Raw genomic sequence first — 16,084 nt, 5'->3', positions numbered from 1 at the left:
AAGATCCCCAGGTTCTATTACCGCTATTGAGATTTTCTCATGAATGTGCAATTCCGTGGTCACTCTCTTAAAGCTGCCAGTGTTGGGTCACACATTTCATTTCATTATTTGTGATTACATTATTTTGGAGACACTTTTAGGCATTCAGGAAATGAACATTTTTCTTGACTATATTTATGTATATATTTACTACCCCATCTTTCTCCCAACGAGGGACCCAAAGCCGCTTCCAACAACTGAAAACAAAGTCCAGCTAAAATCTTATTTTATATATATATATATAAAATAAAGAATAATTATTTAACGCACATTTAAAAATAATTTTAAAAATAAAAGCTAAAAGCACAGCATATCACATTGATTCTGCCATATGATTTAAGAACCAAAGGCATGCCTAGAAAGATCTTTCTCTGCTGGAGGAAGGAGAGCAGAGGGTCGACTGACTCTCCTGTGGGAGGCAGTTCCACATCTGGGACATAGCCACTGAACAGGCTCTCTTCCATGTCCTTACCAAAGATACCTGTGATGGTGGTGAGAAAGCTTTCTCCTGATAGTCATAAGACTTATACAGGGAGATAGTCTTTCAGATAGTCTGGACACATGCTATGTATGGCATTAAAGGACACAATCAGCACTTTGAGTTTTGCCTAGAAATTTGACTGGTATCCAGTGAACCTATTTCAACAGGGGAATTATATGTTCTGTTTATCTATCCTCAGTCAGCAAACTGGCCCTAGCATTTTGAACCTACTGATGTTTCAGTTTCCAAAGGCAGCCCCAAGTAGGGGCTGCTTCAGTCATCTGAATGAGATACAATCAAGGTATATGTTATCAACTGGCCTAAAGGAGGTAGTTATAAGGTCTTTGTTCAAAAAGGCCTCCCTGGATCCCACCCTATCAGTTGGTGTCCAATACCCCATTTTGAGCATGGTTCTGGAGCTTGTATTCTGTCTTCCTCCCAAAATTGAGACTCAAGGTGGCTTACAGTTTTTAAAAAAAGAAACAATTCAGCTAAAAACACACAAAACTAACAATTAAAATAGAATTAAACTATTCACAGTATTAAAATTGTTCAACCCTACAGTCAAAAGAATATAGTGAAATGAACAAGCTATTGAAATTTTAAAAGCTATTAAAACAGTTCAGTTTAAAATCATAGAACACCCCTTAGCCCTTAAAATGGATATAGTTGATGCTGAAGCTTTAAATGTTTTACAGAAGTCCTCTTGGCACTGGAAGGAAGCAGCAACTGGTTTACACAAATTTTAAATTTGAGCAGACTGTTGGCTTCAAACCATTATGCTCCTAAAACACACCAAGGGGGTAAAAGCTCCTCCAAGGTTTTAATGCTTCTCCTTGAATGCAGTTATTGTGCTGGAGCAATGAATTATCTTTTGAGACATAGGAAAATGTTAACTCTTGGACTAAATTCATACACTACAAATAGAGAACAGGCTGCTTGTTACTGTAATGATTTGGGGTGCAGTAATGAAGGACAGTGCTGCCTATGCAAGAACATGTAATAATCTACAAATACTTATACAGTCTAATCTGAAAAACTCTTCAAACAATTGTCAGTAGCGGTTTGTCATATCAGTCGCACATTTTCTACTACTTCAGTATCTGTCTCAGAGCCTTTATCTAACGGATGCATTGACCTGTTCACATGAGTGAAAGAAAACTTTGCATCACAAAAACATGCACATAACATAAAATGCACTACTTTTTGCAAAATATTTCTCTTCTTTTCCTAACAGTAGCATGTTAAAGTTTTGGGGATTTTTTTGTTTGTTCAAGATGTTCTGATCTTACAAAAGAAGTATGTATGTCACTCTGGATTCACAGTTCCCTCTGCATTACAGTCTTAATTTCAGTCCTGTGGCACTACGTAGTTTCATGTATCTTCTGCAGCTGATATGTACCATTATAGCTAGAATGGAATCTGAGTGCTTAAGGAATGCATTTCTTTTTGCTTTTTTTGCTTTTGTTTTGAAGTCACACATATGTTATTTTCCTCACCAGACTTGCAAATCAGAAGTTACAATATTTTTTGTTTGAAGCAATGCATTTCTCACTGGCTTTACAACAGCACATTGCTCATGCAGTTCATGTTATTTACTAATGCTCTGGGTGCTATGCATGTCAAAAGCCAGTCTCCAAAAGCATCCACAGTGCTCACATATTTGAAAAAAAGACCTCTGATGTTACTTCTCCTTTTCTTCAGACTACTGCATGCTTCCAATGGCGTGTTTGCTGACATATATAAGAAGGGGAGGAGGTGTTATGTGACTCTTTTCACATTTTCTATTGTAGTGCACAGCTCTAGATAAAGAAAGACAAATCTTCTGCAACAAGCGCTGTCAACTCTCTGGTCAAGCTGCTGTGAACCAAACCACCATGACAAATGCTGCAGCTCATGAACCTCCTACGGTTGGTCTCAAAACATTGTTTCCTGCTGCTTCTGAGCCACTCAAACTCTCTACACACCCTGTCTCAGCATGTCATGATGGTAGTGCAGGACTCATTTAAGACAAGTTCCATGGAAATACACTGCTAGGTCAGAAAATTACTACTACTGTTCTGTTGTATTCACTACTGTAGTTTGTTCACATTCTGTTTGAAAAGGATGAAGTTGGTATATACAGTAGTTTTTAGTGGTCCGGAGATTACATTTGGAAGTTCTTATCTTTTAGAAATTTTTAGTGTTAAATAAAATAAAAACAACATTGGGATTTGAATGGAGTCATCTATTCTAGTGGTAATCATATCTTGATATACTGCACTCTTCGCATAGGAAGAAACATTTGCAAAAGGCTTTACCCAGTAATCTCTGGCGTTCACAGAAAGTTCCAGAGAAATAAATTGGGAAGCTCTGAGTATTACTTTATGCAATTTTAAAGTTCTGTTCTGGAAATTACTCTAAATAGCCAAACCTGGTCTCAGTGGACAATCTGTACAATATTGAAAGGCAAGTTGTATGAGTGAGATTACATGTGTGAAGGTATTTGGGGGGGCTTGATATTAAAACTTCTGATTTGAAATTAATTTATCTAAAATGAACCTGAACACATGGAATTGAATACAAAAGTAACATAATCAGAGGGGAAATCATTTTTTACTCGTTTCTCCTTTTTGTTACGAAGACTTAGAGCCCTTTCAGCCATTGTTGTTCTGCACATACTGTACTGGTTCCAGACCCCATCCCCAGATATTAATGGTTACAAACAACAACTTGTCTTGGAATAAAGAGCTTGCCGCATGTTGCATTTCCTAAAATGGAGCAGTATATTTAGAGCAAGCTAAACTAAAGCAATGAACTTCTGGTCACCAACACTGAATGCTTTTCCATCTTTTTTTTTTTTTTAAATTAGACCACTCTTTTTTATAACTACAAAATAAAATTGAAATATTTGAGGAAATGTTATGCTAAAATGTGCAATCAAGGATAGATGGGATTGTATCTTACTTTATGCTTGTTTCAGTATTGTATGTAATCTGCTTGTTTCCTTTTGTTCCTTTTTAACAATTCTCAATCATTTTCGATTAGTCTTTATTTTACATTAGAACTATAAGATCTGCAATAAACATTCTTCTTGAAAAGAGCAAATGGTAATTTTTTGAGAATTTGGGAAGCTGTTGACTGTAGGTTCAGAATGGCTGAATTTCTTTTAAGAATGGACAATCTGGGACTAAATCTGATAAGATGAATTTTATCATACTTTACTTATAACTCACATTTGCCCATAGGTGGGACACAAAGCCCAATGAGCTGTGGTGGCTACCATTCAATACACATTTACATGAGAGGAAGTCTTATTGAACACAACACAATATACTTCTAAGTAAACCTTCTGAGGGCTGTGCTGTAATTCTTATGTGTCCAGTCTCAAACTATGAGCAATTTTGATCTTGCAAGCAGGAGGGAAAAACTAGTACACAAAGATGACAATTCATTCTCCACTCAAGATTATCTGAGGCCTATCATGTTCGAGTCATAGTGAATGCAGTAAATAAATATTATTTTTGGCAATACTGCACCAAAAGAGAGCCAGCATGGTGTAGTGATTTGGGTATTAGACTAGGACTCCGAGAGACCATGGCTGAAATCCTCACTCAACCATGGAAACCCACTGGGTGACCTTGGGTAGGTCATACTCTTTTAGCATCAGTGGAAGGCCATGGCAAACCCTCTTTGAACAATCTGGCCAAGAAAAACCCATGATAACTTGTTATACATATTTTTGTTGTTCTTAATTGCCTCAGCCATGCAATTCTGTGTGCTCTCACATGAGGGCATGAATTTTGTTCACACATGCTGCAAGACAGTTAATAAAGGACTTGTCCCATATAATAACTACATGTAGATATCACAGTGGCTCTCATATGTTTTCAGTATTCCTTCTTCAAATATATAAGGCACTATTTTAACATTTTATGATACATTCTTGATCAACTGCTGCACTACAAGTTAATTATCCATGCCCATATACTTGGACTATTGATAGCCTGGAAATGGGATACTGTGCTGTTGGATGTGGGTTACAAGTGTACCAATAAGTATTAAGTGGAAGTTTGTCACACAAGTGATGGTATTTTCCAGAGAACTAAAAGTAAAATGGATCCTGTACTGAAAGAAGGGTGGGGTATAAATAAATTCAATAGAAATTACATTTAAAAATCTAAAACATGTGTCAGTAAGGAGGTGCAGGACTAACCCTTTAAAAAGAGAATTCCCAATTAGACAATAACGTTTAAATAATTCCCAAGGCAATGTTTTTAGTTGGGTAGAGAAAGTGACATTCACTTTGCCCTCTATTAGCAAGACAGGAATCCATGCATTAAATTACAAATATCTTTTTTATTTAATTTCTTATTTCAAACTGAGTTTTCCCCTTTCAGATCTTTACTTCAAGAGAGTAGCTGGAGGAGGGGGCAGTGGGGAAATGGGACCTGCTTCAAGAAAGCAGCTGAAGAAAATTATATACCAATAGATATGGAATGTAAGTTTCAAATCTTAATAAAGTACACCATACAAAGTAGTTATTTATGCAATACAGGCCTACAAAACAGTACAGTTCCTTTCACAATTATTTTCACAGAATTCTGCACAGCAATCTTGTAGAAAAAGTAGAATTTATGCAACACCAAAATAACATTGTTCCAGAGTATAAATTTCTATTTACTTCCCTAAGAACTGGAAGAGAGTTTATTTTTTATTGTCAACATGATTGGGCAAGGAATGATGCAAACATGCCTTGTTTTTAGAAGATAGTACTAGGTATGGCTTGTGCTACATAGCTTTCATAAGCTGTTTCTAGAATGGAAACAAAGGTTTTGCCTCTGTAATTTTTGTAGGCAAAGTTGCAGTTATTTTCTGGTTTCAGCCTAAGGCTTTGTAGGCCAATGAATGAAGTGTTAAAATCTACACATGATCTGATTATGGAAAGATGCACTGCAAATCCACAACACAACATTTGGTTTTGAGGAACAATGAACATTTGGGTATGCATGGGAATGGGGAGAGGAGGAAAATAAAGATTCACACTTGATAAATCAACCTTGTTGTTGTTTTCCTCTTCATCCGCTGCACAACAGAACAGCAAACAAACAAATTCAAAATCTAATTTTCTAGACTTAAAAGCATGCTTGATCATTACACTGATGGAAACAAAATTACATTTGTCATAATTTAAATAGTCTTGATTTCCAGAAAATTCAGTGCTTGAAGTAGTACAATCATTGCAAAAGTACAAGACAAAATGTGGTTTGGGTGAGCCCAGTCTGAGATTCCAGTATAATAAGCAACTTCCAGCATTATAAGCAACTTCCATTGTTAAAATGAAATATTCTTTAAGATTATAAAGATTTACATGAGAAACATTTTTCATAATAATAGCTAGTACAAGAATTTTAGCCATCTTATTTAGGTTTCTCCCCCATACTTGGATCAAAATAGACAAACTATGACTAAAAATATAGATTTTTTTCTTAAGCTACAGAACCCTAGCTGCCATTTTCTACTTCTTTCACCCCCTCCCCCAAAAGTCAAGCAAGGTCTATAAAAATAGCAATTAACTTTAAAAAATAGCATCTCCCAGCAATTTTAAGTTACATTCAGATGTTATATTAACTATTTATAAGAAGTTATAAGATAGACTTGTGCTTCAAGTCTTCATCTGAGAGCAGCTGCATGTGCTGGTTGGATTAGTGCCAGCATCAGTATCTGGTTTGGTATTCATGATGCCACCTGTTGAAGTCATTGTAGAAAAGCACTATGCTCCCAGATGCCATGCCTGTCATTATACACCTGTGAAAGGGGAAAAGAAGATGGATAATTCAGAGAAAAGATTGCTCTCCTTTTATGTGAAGTGGCATTTAACCACATAATACTTTATTATCATTAAGTTAAAATGTCTAGATCCTCTAGAGTATAGTTGTATTCTGTAATGTCTAGATCCTGCTGTAACATTCTCAACAATTTTCCTTAAAAATATTGTATCTGATGGGTAGGAGAAAACACTGTAGGGCTGAAATCCAGCTAGTGACATATGTGCACCTATGTGTGGTTTACATGTGTGTATGTCTGTTTTTGGATGGGGTTAGGGAGCTATTATATAGGTCTTTGCCTCCCTCCCCCTCCCAGGATGTGAAAGCTGCCTGGGAGGGAGGGTTTTGGATGGTGTGCAAAGTGCATTTAATCTGATTTCTATTCATGAGCACACCCTCCTTTCCTTCCCCTTCCCCCAGAAACCAGAGCAGCCACATCCTCATTGTCAAAATTATCTCCCCTTTCCATCCCCTCCCAATGACAAGGAGTATCAACAGCAACTGTTCATGGGGCTTGAAAGCTGTTGAAGTGGAGAGAGGACATGGAACTGTGATGTTAGAGTGTTGTGCCCTGTCTAGCTGATGTAGAATATCAACCTATCCAGAAAGAAATGGTTGTTTGTCTTGGATACACCTCCTTGTGTAAGCAGCATGATTAGTAACCGCACAAGTAGTGGCAAACAGCCATGGGTAGCCCTGGCCACCTGCTGCAGCCAGACAAGGCAGCTACATGGCACATACTTCCAGCTATAGGCCAGCTCTTACTGAAGCAGCCTGTTTCTTCTAGGCTTTTAAGGGTTTTCAGGAAAAAAAGTGCTAGGGAAGTGGTGGAATTCACTTGTGCATTTTTACCAGGTGATTTCCCAAGCAACCTTTCTCCATGGTGCCTTGGTTCCAAGGTCTTTTAAAGAATCAGATGTGAAAGTAATAGGTGAATCTTTCTAGAGTGACCTATCTCTGGCTGAAGATGCATGCCATGCAATCTAATGTAGCACTGCTGGTGGGGCATGTCACTCTGCTGGAATTTAATAGGATCTCAACTTATCTCAGCCTTTCTGGTGAAAACCTCTTCCCCACTCATGATACACAAAAAGCAATCTAAAAACAAAACAACCAAACTAAGAAAAGCACAGATAATCTTTAAAACATGTAGAATGCAAAGTAAGACTATAGAAAAGTCACCAAAAGCCAGCATTAAACAAGAGAACCTTCATTGCTCACCTACAGCTAAGCAATGGAGGGCTCAACCTGACCTCCTTAAGGAAGGTATTCCATAACTAGGACGTTGCCACAGAAAAGACCCCGTCCTTTCAACCTCACTTCCCGTTAGGGCCTCAGATGAATAGCCAGCTAGTATGGAGCAAATCAGTCTACAGCTGAGACTCACCTTTGGTCATGTGAAAGAGCCATGGATCGGATGCCAGCATCACAACCAGGATAGGCAAAAAGCTGCTTGAGGTCGCAAACTTGCCACACCATGACAACCCCATTGTCTCCTCCTGTAAGCAGGTACTGTCCATCCCGGCTCAGCTGAATTGCCTAGAAATTGAATGTTCTCTGTTAAATAGAACATCTTCTACACACAATTCTCTGTTCCTGTAATTACCTTTTAACAAGACTGGATTATTTTGATAAAGAGACTGGTCAGACAAAGAGCTACAAACACACACAGAAAGAAAGAAAAAAGAAGGATGGGTAAATACAAAAAAAAAAGTTGCAACCATAAAATTCTATGAATTGCTTTGGAGTGTACAAATTCACTAGGCGACTCATGACTTTTGGGCTGCAAGGAAGTATTTGGCAAGCTAGTAGATGATAATTACAGTGCGCCCTTGCTTTATGCGGGGCTCTGTTCTGGACTCCCCAGCGTAAAGCAAATACTGCCTATACTCGAGCCCCATTTAACAGCTTTTGCTATTTTAGCCAACTTTTACCACCGTCACAATTTGCTGAAAAAGACAATGACAATAAAGTCCTGCTGGGCTCAGTCCAGTAGTGTGATGAAAATAAGATTCTGCTTCCTAATCTCTATGCACAAGGATGTTTTGAAAAGCCATTCAGCTCACTTAGACACAATATAAAAGCACAGTTTCAGTTGATGTTTTGTCAGCATCTGTAGCTGGCATCTTCAGAGAATTTCTGAAGCAGCCACAGCTGCTAGAAAAATGTCAGGAATAAACTCTTCTAGAACATGGCCACATAGCCCGAAAACCCACCAAAAAAATGCATGCCATCCACAAAAGACTTCGACCTTCACATGCTTTTCTTTCTTTGAATGTAAAAATCCATATATTATCTATAGAATTATGGGAGAAAGGAGAAGAGCATCCCAAAAATATAATTTTTCTGGGCTTCAACAAATTTCAGGAAACATACAGTCTGGTGAGTGGTCCATCTAGAACAATATTGTGTACACCCAAGAGTGTATAAATAGTGGCCCAAACTTTTCATGAAATTCCTAGCTTTTAAAAAAAGACCTCTTCCACCCATAAGTTCAAACTTCTGGCAATAGCAATCTGTCCTTCCGTTGGCAACCATGTTTGAGGGGTGGAAAAGGGAGGCTATTGGGCTGCTCATTCTGGGCTGTGGCAGTTAGCAGTCACTGCTAACACACAACTGGACAGATTACCCCTGAGGAAATACAACTCTCAACAGAGGTTTTTGTACCCCAGTCTATGCTGACTACTAGTGACTCTTCAGGATTCAGAGAGTTTTGTCAGTCCTACCTAGCAATGTCAAGAACTAAATACCATATGTTCGGCATGCAAAACCTGTACACATCAAAAACTTTGGTTGGGGCACAGCCTGGCTTAAAACCTTTAGGGGTGTACCATCAGCAGAGGTTTGTTTATTTATTCATTTTATATCACACCTTTCTCTTGGCAAATGAGCCAACAGGGTAGCTATGTTGGACAATGCAGGGTCTTGGCCTATTTTAATTACTCTTATTGTTTTAAACTGTGCAAAGAGAGAGGCAAGATATAAATCAAATAAATAAATAGATAAAATTGATGTTATTATATGCCACACTGAGATCCTTGGAAATAGGATGGGATATAATTATTTGAATAAATAAATCTCTAGAGCAAGGGTAGGCAACCTTTTTGAGCCGGGGGCCGGGTTGCTGTCCCTCAGACAACTGGGGGGCCGAAGCCAAAAAATAAATAATTAAATAATTTAAAAAAAAATTAAATAAATAAATAAACTGGGACAAATGTTGGACAACATTTTCAAATGGTGGACACTTTTTTTAAAAAAAGTGGAGGACACGCAAAAAAATTTGCTGATTTTTTAAAAAATGTTAACATAAATGCATGTTTCTGAGGCATCTATAGACAATTGCCCCCCTTGCCCCTGCGCGCGAGAGGCCAAAGGCCCCGGCGGCAATCGGCGGCAGGACCGGGCGGGGGCCAGTCCCAAGGCCTCGCCGGGCCGCAGGTTGCCTACCCCTACTCTAGAGACTACAGACAATCCTCAGAATGTTGGAATCAATCTACTGTAGTGAAGTGACTGATCTCTCCTTCGCTAGTCTTAGTGGATAGGATGAGGAACTGGTCTTTTTGAGAACATTTTGTATACTGGGATTCAAGATACTATACTGAGAAAGGAAGTTAAGATCTACAGATGGATCTCAGGGGTAATTCAAGAAAAATCAACAAGGACCTCTGACTCCCAAGTTGTTTAATCAAGCAGTACACTAATAAAATTTGCCTAAATGCCTGCAGTTTTTAAGTACAAGTGTGTGAATCCTTCTGCAAGTTCTGATTTGAGTAGACCTTTTCAATCAATTGAATTTACAATTTATTCAATGGGGTCTACTCTACTCAGAACTAGCCAACAGGATTCTAGCCACTGTGTTGTTGTTTGCTTGCTTTTTGCTTTAAATGCAGACCCAAACTTTATATCACCATGGTAGTGATGTCATCTTAGTATTTGTTTTAATCCATATTTTTTAATTTAACATATGTTTTAATTTTTTATTCTTAATTTAACTTTTGTATCTTGTGGATTTTGAACACTGTTTTTGAATTTGTTGTAAGCCACTTTGGGAAAACTGGGGGAAAGATGGAATAGAAATAACAACAACAGTCACAATATATGTGCTAAGCAATTTATTTGCTAAGAATATCAGAAAAACTATACAGGTGTGCTTAGTAAATGAACTCATCAGTCTTGGGCACATTACACAATGCAGACAGGGAAGGATGATCAAATTGCAGCAAATTATTTAAAAGAAAATGCCGGACTCATGATCTCTAACAAACCAAATACAATTACTCAAAAGATTATTCATTATAAGAAAAATCAATATCCATTTTATCCTCATTTCACAAATGGCAATCTCCTAAGGGTATTTTGGAAATTGCAGTGAAGACCGTGACAAATAATTATTTGCTACAGTTATAAAATTCATCTGATGAAAATCCATTAACCTTATGGTTATGGTTCACTTGAGTGTTATACTGGAGCCTCTTTATCAGAGAAATGCTATATTAAAAGGCAAATTAAAACCATTAATCTTTAACTCTTCTAGTACCACTGAATTCAGTGTGCTTTCAGTTAACCAAAAGATGAGATGTGGAATTTAGGTACTAATGTTGATTATACTGAATCACTAGGATGTGCATGAGGAAAAATATGGCTGGACATATTATGCCCTTCAAGGTTCAGGAAGTAAAGGATACACTTGCTCTCACCAAGTGTTCTAAGAAGATATGAATCAATTTCATGTTCTAATGTTACCTCCCTATGAAAGTTATCTGTGAGATTTTACTAAGGAGTAAACTAAGGATAGCTGGCCATTCTTTTGATATACAGCTAAGATGTACAAACATTCCTCCAAAGAATGCCATTAAAGAAATGTTCCATGTTCTTTTATTTCTGACTTAACATGCCCCTGAAGAGTCTCAAAACTCAGATTCTTAAGAGACCATTATTCTTAAAAACCAGACCTGTCAGCTTGACAACGTTGGTATAAAGCAGCAAGAGCCTGTTAGATACTTGACTTTTCAAAACAGACTCAGGAAAGAAAAATAAATTGGTTCCTTTGGGTGGAATAGCATGTTGGCCTTGTTTAGGATAGAATAACTTTGGTTCTCTGGACTGCCTGCCTACTTAGATTTAAGTTACTCATTAAGATATCTAAACATTGCAAGGCAGATCTGCTGTGATATCCTGTTAGCCTATGTTCCACTGAGCAATACAGTATTTAAAACAAAAACAGGTGGAAAGTGCTGATTAGGCCCTGAGTATATCCAGACAACCTAAAAGTTCTCTTGGTAGCATTTTTTGGGGTATTTGTGTACAAGACACTAAATTAGAAGATTAAACTGTCTGAATATAACAACTAAAAAGCTTCAACTTTGTCAACATCCTCTAAGCCAAACCCATAGTTATAGTATAATGAAGAATTTGGACAAGGAACTAAATTTCTACTTTGTCCACATACTACTCTTGCCTGCCATGGACCACAAACTACAAAATTCTAGTGCTCCAGTGCCTGTGGACAAAGACATTTTGAACACTCTTGTTTTAATCATCCTGTTGCCACTTCCCTTACAGCATGATAAAGTACAGAAGCTCCAGGGAAAAGACTGTGGATTGTTTTAAGGCTAAAATTCATCTGGGACTGCTAGGGGAAAATAATAGCATGGTTTGTGTGTATTGCTAGCCTAGAGAGAAGAATTTCCATTGCATAAAGCAACATTGCCCAAACCTTGGGAATGACAAACACTAAAGAAATTGTTTTAGCCAGCAAGGGATTGCTAGATATTTTATAGATTTACTGGCCTAGCTGACAACATAATCACAACCAAAGCGATACGTTATCAGCACTGTGGCTGTAGGAAAAGCAAAGTAAAATCACTAAGTACTATGGGAGTTATGGCAAAAAGACTGTAAACAATTCAATGTGAACTATGAAAGGTATGAACATTATAAAGAAAATTTATATTACTTTTAATACAGATGAAAATGTGGAAAAAGTTAGAGGGATAGCTAAGATCATTTTCTTATATACATTTCTCTGCAAACAATTAGAGCATGCTCCTTCACTACACAAGGGCATAGCACCTGCATATACAGCATGTCTACAGGGCTCATTAGAAACCTGTTTCTTCCCCAAAGAAATGCACAAAGCATTTCAGGGCACAGGAGGTCGATACATGCCTGCTGTATCAAGTATCCAGTACAACTCAGAGACCAAGATGGAATCTAGGATGATACATCCATTGCCTGCCCTGTCCTGGGAAGTCTCAAGGCTGGTCTCTTTTTTCAGCATGCAGCCATTATTCTTTCATACAAGAAATGATAATGCACTTATTATTTTAACTCCATGCTCATGTGTCCTAATCCAATGATAATATAAGCTAAGAAACAAAGATCCACCTATTTCAAATATGATACTAAACAACTGATTAACTCACCTGCTTCCTTCAAGTAGTAACTCATGCCCATTTTTAATATTTAACTGATGGGCTCCCTCTGAAATGTAGATCCATCAATATCTTTGATGAGAGCACTTATACTAAATAATGTAGTACTGGCATATACAATGAGGTAGAATGTTGTATATTTTAAAGGCTGAAATACTCTATTGTTACCACTGACAGGACTAGACCCATTGAATCAACTGAATTTTACCTGACCTCCCTCTCTGTGAATTCAACCAGTCAATTCTATTTTGGGCTGGCCAACAGGATTCAAACTATTATTTGTTAATATCTTCATTAGCATTTACTTCCATTAAAACCCTAAACATTTAAAATGTCAAAATAAGACAATAGTATAGTTTAACATGCTCACCCGTATATTGTCATCAGTTTCCATAGTGGCTTGCAATTTCCCATTCACACTGAATACACAGAAATGGCCGTTGTCATAGTATATGACGCAGTGACCCTCTCTTGATGCCTGGATGAGTTTTGCTTTCAGACAGTTTTCAGGAGCTTCTAATGTCCTCAGCAGATCTCCATTCATAGAATGTATGAGACATGGTCCTTCTGATAAGAGAGAGAAAGCAAAACCATCAGATCTATGACATCAACTTTGTGAAATGTAGGCTGGCATCCTGAATTCCGATTATCGACTTGTAACCCTTTATGGTTTTAAGATTTGTATGTAGTCTTTTAATGGATTTTAATGTCTAATGTTTTAAGTTTATAAACTGTTAATTGCTTTTAAATCATATATTTATACTTTTATTAATGTTTTTGTATAGATTTCAATCTGTATTGTGACTGACAGAGTGTAACTTGCCCAGGGTCACCCAGTGGGTCTCTAATCATAGTCCAGTGCTCAAACTACTACATGCTGGCTGGTAAAGTAGTTTTGAAAGGGGCTGGGCCAGGAGATGTTACTAAGTAGGCAATAATAGAATATGTTCAACTAACAAAATAGATTTGTTGTCACTTTAACTGTAACAGGTAAATGAGCTAATTCTGCCAGACACTCCCAAACAGAGCTTAAAATAGAACCTACTACTTATTATTATTATTATTATTATTATTATCTCACCACTCCTTTGGGGAGCTCAGAGAAGCATATATATTTGTACCCTATTTTATCCTCAAAAAATCCTGCAAGTTAAGTTAGACTGAGTGTATATGAGAGTGGCTAGAGGTCACCCACTAAACTACATGGCTAAGGAAAGAGTTGAACCTGGTACTCCTTAAGACTAAATCCTGCACCCAACTGAAAGGCAATCTCATTCTCTGGAATCCTGATATATGTATTCATACTCTTATCCATTACCCGATCTGTTACTAAGTACATGCATACATATAAATACAGTTCCTTCCAGAGAGTTTATAGCATAGGCACTGCCCCTTTCCCCCTACACTACAGGAAAGCCAGATACAAATGGAAGAGTAATAACCAGGAACTTACTAGTGATAGAGATTTTACTAGATAAGCAAAATAAGACCAGACTCAAATTAAAACTACTGCTGTCATCGGTGTTGAGTGCAGCACCAATTCTTCAAAATGGTTTTATAACCAACCAATGTCAGTCTGCAGGTTCTTTTATCTTTAGTTTTGCTGTAACATCTGAGCTCCAGAGCCATAAAAACAAATCATGTTTCTATGAGGCATGCATCTAGCTTGTAAAGGCAAGATTCATCTTATATCTTTGTTTATGTGGCACCATGTTTATGACTGGAATAATATGTTTTTTAAACTGTACAAAAATGCAAGGGTACAGGTTGCAAAATGATGAAGGAAACATCAATTAAAATGGATTTTTAGGATGTACCAAGTATTGTTTTCTTTTTATCTGTTTCATCACTATATTTTGCGATTTCAACAACTCATAGGAGAGGACCAGAAGATGGCATTCCCTAGACTAAATCCAGGCTCTTGAATGATGTCACTAGTCTGCCCACTTCCTAAGCTTATTGAAAATAAGTGTGTGAATGAAAGCACCTATAATCATCTATGACTATAGGTCTGTAGCAATTATTTTGTGAGTTTGAGCACTTTCATATTTATTCCCTTGACAAAATGGACCTCCAGAAAAACTACCATATATACTTGACTATAAGTCACCCTCATGTACAAGTCAAGGGCAGGTTTGGGGAGCAACATTATGGATTTTGATATGACCAGTGGATAGGTTGGGGACAAAACTTAGGGGCATGTAGCAAAGGATCTAAAGAGAGAAGAAATGAAAACAATTCAAAAGAACTTACAAAATTCTGGCAAGCATAATTCTGTGCTCACACTAAAGGTTGAATAGATGAGAGAGCAGAGGGGGCCAGTGCTTCTTTTAGGTACTCTCAGGACAGACTAACCTCTTGCCCACTCTACTCAGACCTTTTTTATCGGTTAAAGTACAGTATACTTATATGCATATGTTTATATGACCTCTGGATAAGCTGACCCAGGTTTTTTGGGTCAATTTCTTGACTAAAATTTCTAGACTTATACAAAAGTACATAAAGTGTATCTCACCAAGTGACAATGGGAACAAAATAACTTTCCTAGAAGAAATGGATGTAATATATATACCCAGGCAAATAATTAAATGTGCCCACTAAAGCTCATGTATTTTAAGATATTGGTAGTCCTGTCTTGAGTGATTCTGCTTTTGAAAGCAAATCAACTCATAGATATTGGTCTATGGAGAGGGGAAATTAATGTAACTTTTACACTTGCATACTGAATAGAAGAAAGGATTTCTGAAGAGCATTTATACCAAGCATAGTAGGTGACTTGTGGAAAAAACTCAGGTATGTAAAATGGCTACAAATTGCATTTCATAGTATAAATATGTTGTAAATACAACATACACATGAGAGAAGGTGTAAACATGATGGAAACTGATGAAAATCCTGTCTGAAGATCATATAAAGGCTGCATCTGTGCTGCAGAAGTAATGCAGTTTGACACCGCTTTAACATCTATAGCTCAATGTTATGGAATTCTGGGATTTGTACTTTTGTGAGATATTTACCTTCCTTGTCAGAGAGCTCTGGTGCCATAGCATTGAGCCATGGTAGCTAAAGCAGTGTCAACCTGCATTACTGCAGCCAAAGATTCATAGTCTATTAGACCAAGGCCTATCTAGTCTAGCATTGTTTCCACAATGGTCAGTACAACCAAATGCTTATCAGAAGCCCATAATCAGGTTGGGAGCACAACAGCACCTCCCTGGACACTGACAATAAGACATTGGCTTGTTACAGACAGTCAAAACAAAGCTGCTTCGAGTCACTTTGGAAGTATGGTATTTCAATGATGCATGAGTCCTAAGAGTCTG

The 16,084-nt window shown here is 37.4% G+C and overlaps 2 protein-coding genes across 12 annotated transcripts in view; one reads left to right on the top strand and one right to left on the bottom strand.

The window, feature by feature from the left end:
* DCLK2 (doublecortin like kinase 2) overlaps positions 1 to 3,597 on the top strand; it is a 96,156-nt gene extending 92,559 nt beyond the window's left edge. For both annotated transcript variants that reach the window (XM_089525707.1, XM_089525706.1), the window contains one exon: positions 2,314 to 3,597. In XM_089525707.1, the coding sequence (XP_089381833.1) occupies positions 2,314 to 2,529 (216 nt within the window). In that variant the 3' untranslated portion in view covers positions 2,530 to 3,597. The remainder of the gene's footprint in view (positions 1 to 2,313) is intronic.
* A 1,241-nt stretch (positions 3,598 to 4,838) lies between these two features.
* LRBA (LPS responsive beige-like anchor protein) overlaps positions 4,839 to 16,084 on the bottom strand; it is a 430,053-nt gene continuing 418,807 nt past the window's right edge. For 9 of the 10 annotated variants that reach the window (XM_089525694.1, XM_089525696.1, XM_089525700.1 and 6 more), the window contains 3 exons: positions 13,132 to 13,328; positions 7,715 to 7,866; positions 4,839 to 6,307 (listed from right to left, as the gene is read on the bottom strand). In XM_089525694.1, the coding sequence (XP_089381820.1) occupies positions 6,217 to 6,307; positions 7,715 to 7,866; positions 13,132 to 13,328 (440 nt within the window). In that variant the 3' untranslated portion in view covers positions 4,839 to 6,216. The remainder of the gene's footprint in view (positions 6,308 to 7,714; positions 7,867 to 13,131; positions 13,329 to 16,084) is intronic. The other variant, XM_089525704.1, reaches the window with a different exon arrangement.

The sequence above is a fragment of the Sceloporus occidentalis genome, unplaced genomic scaffold (genome assembly GCF_023333645.1).
Source record: "Sceloporus occidentalis isolate IW3139 unplaced genomic scaffold, rSceOcc1.0.p SCAF_5, whole genome shotgun sequence".
Lineage (NCBI taxonomy): Eukaryota > Metazoa > Chordata > Lepidosauria > Squamata > Phrynosomatidae > Sceloporus > Sceloporus occidentalis.
The sequence above is the reverse complement of the archived record's forward strand: the minus strand, read 5'-3'. Positions and strand labels throughout refer to the sequence as shown.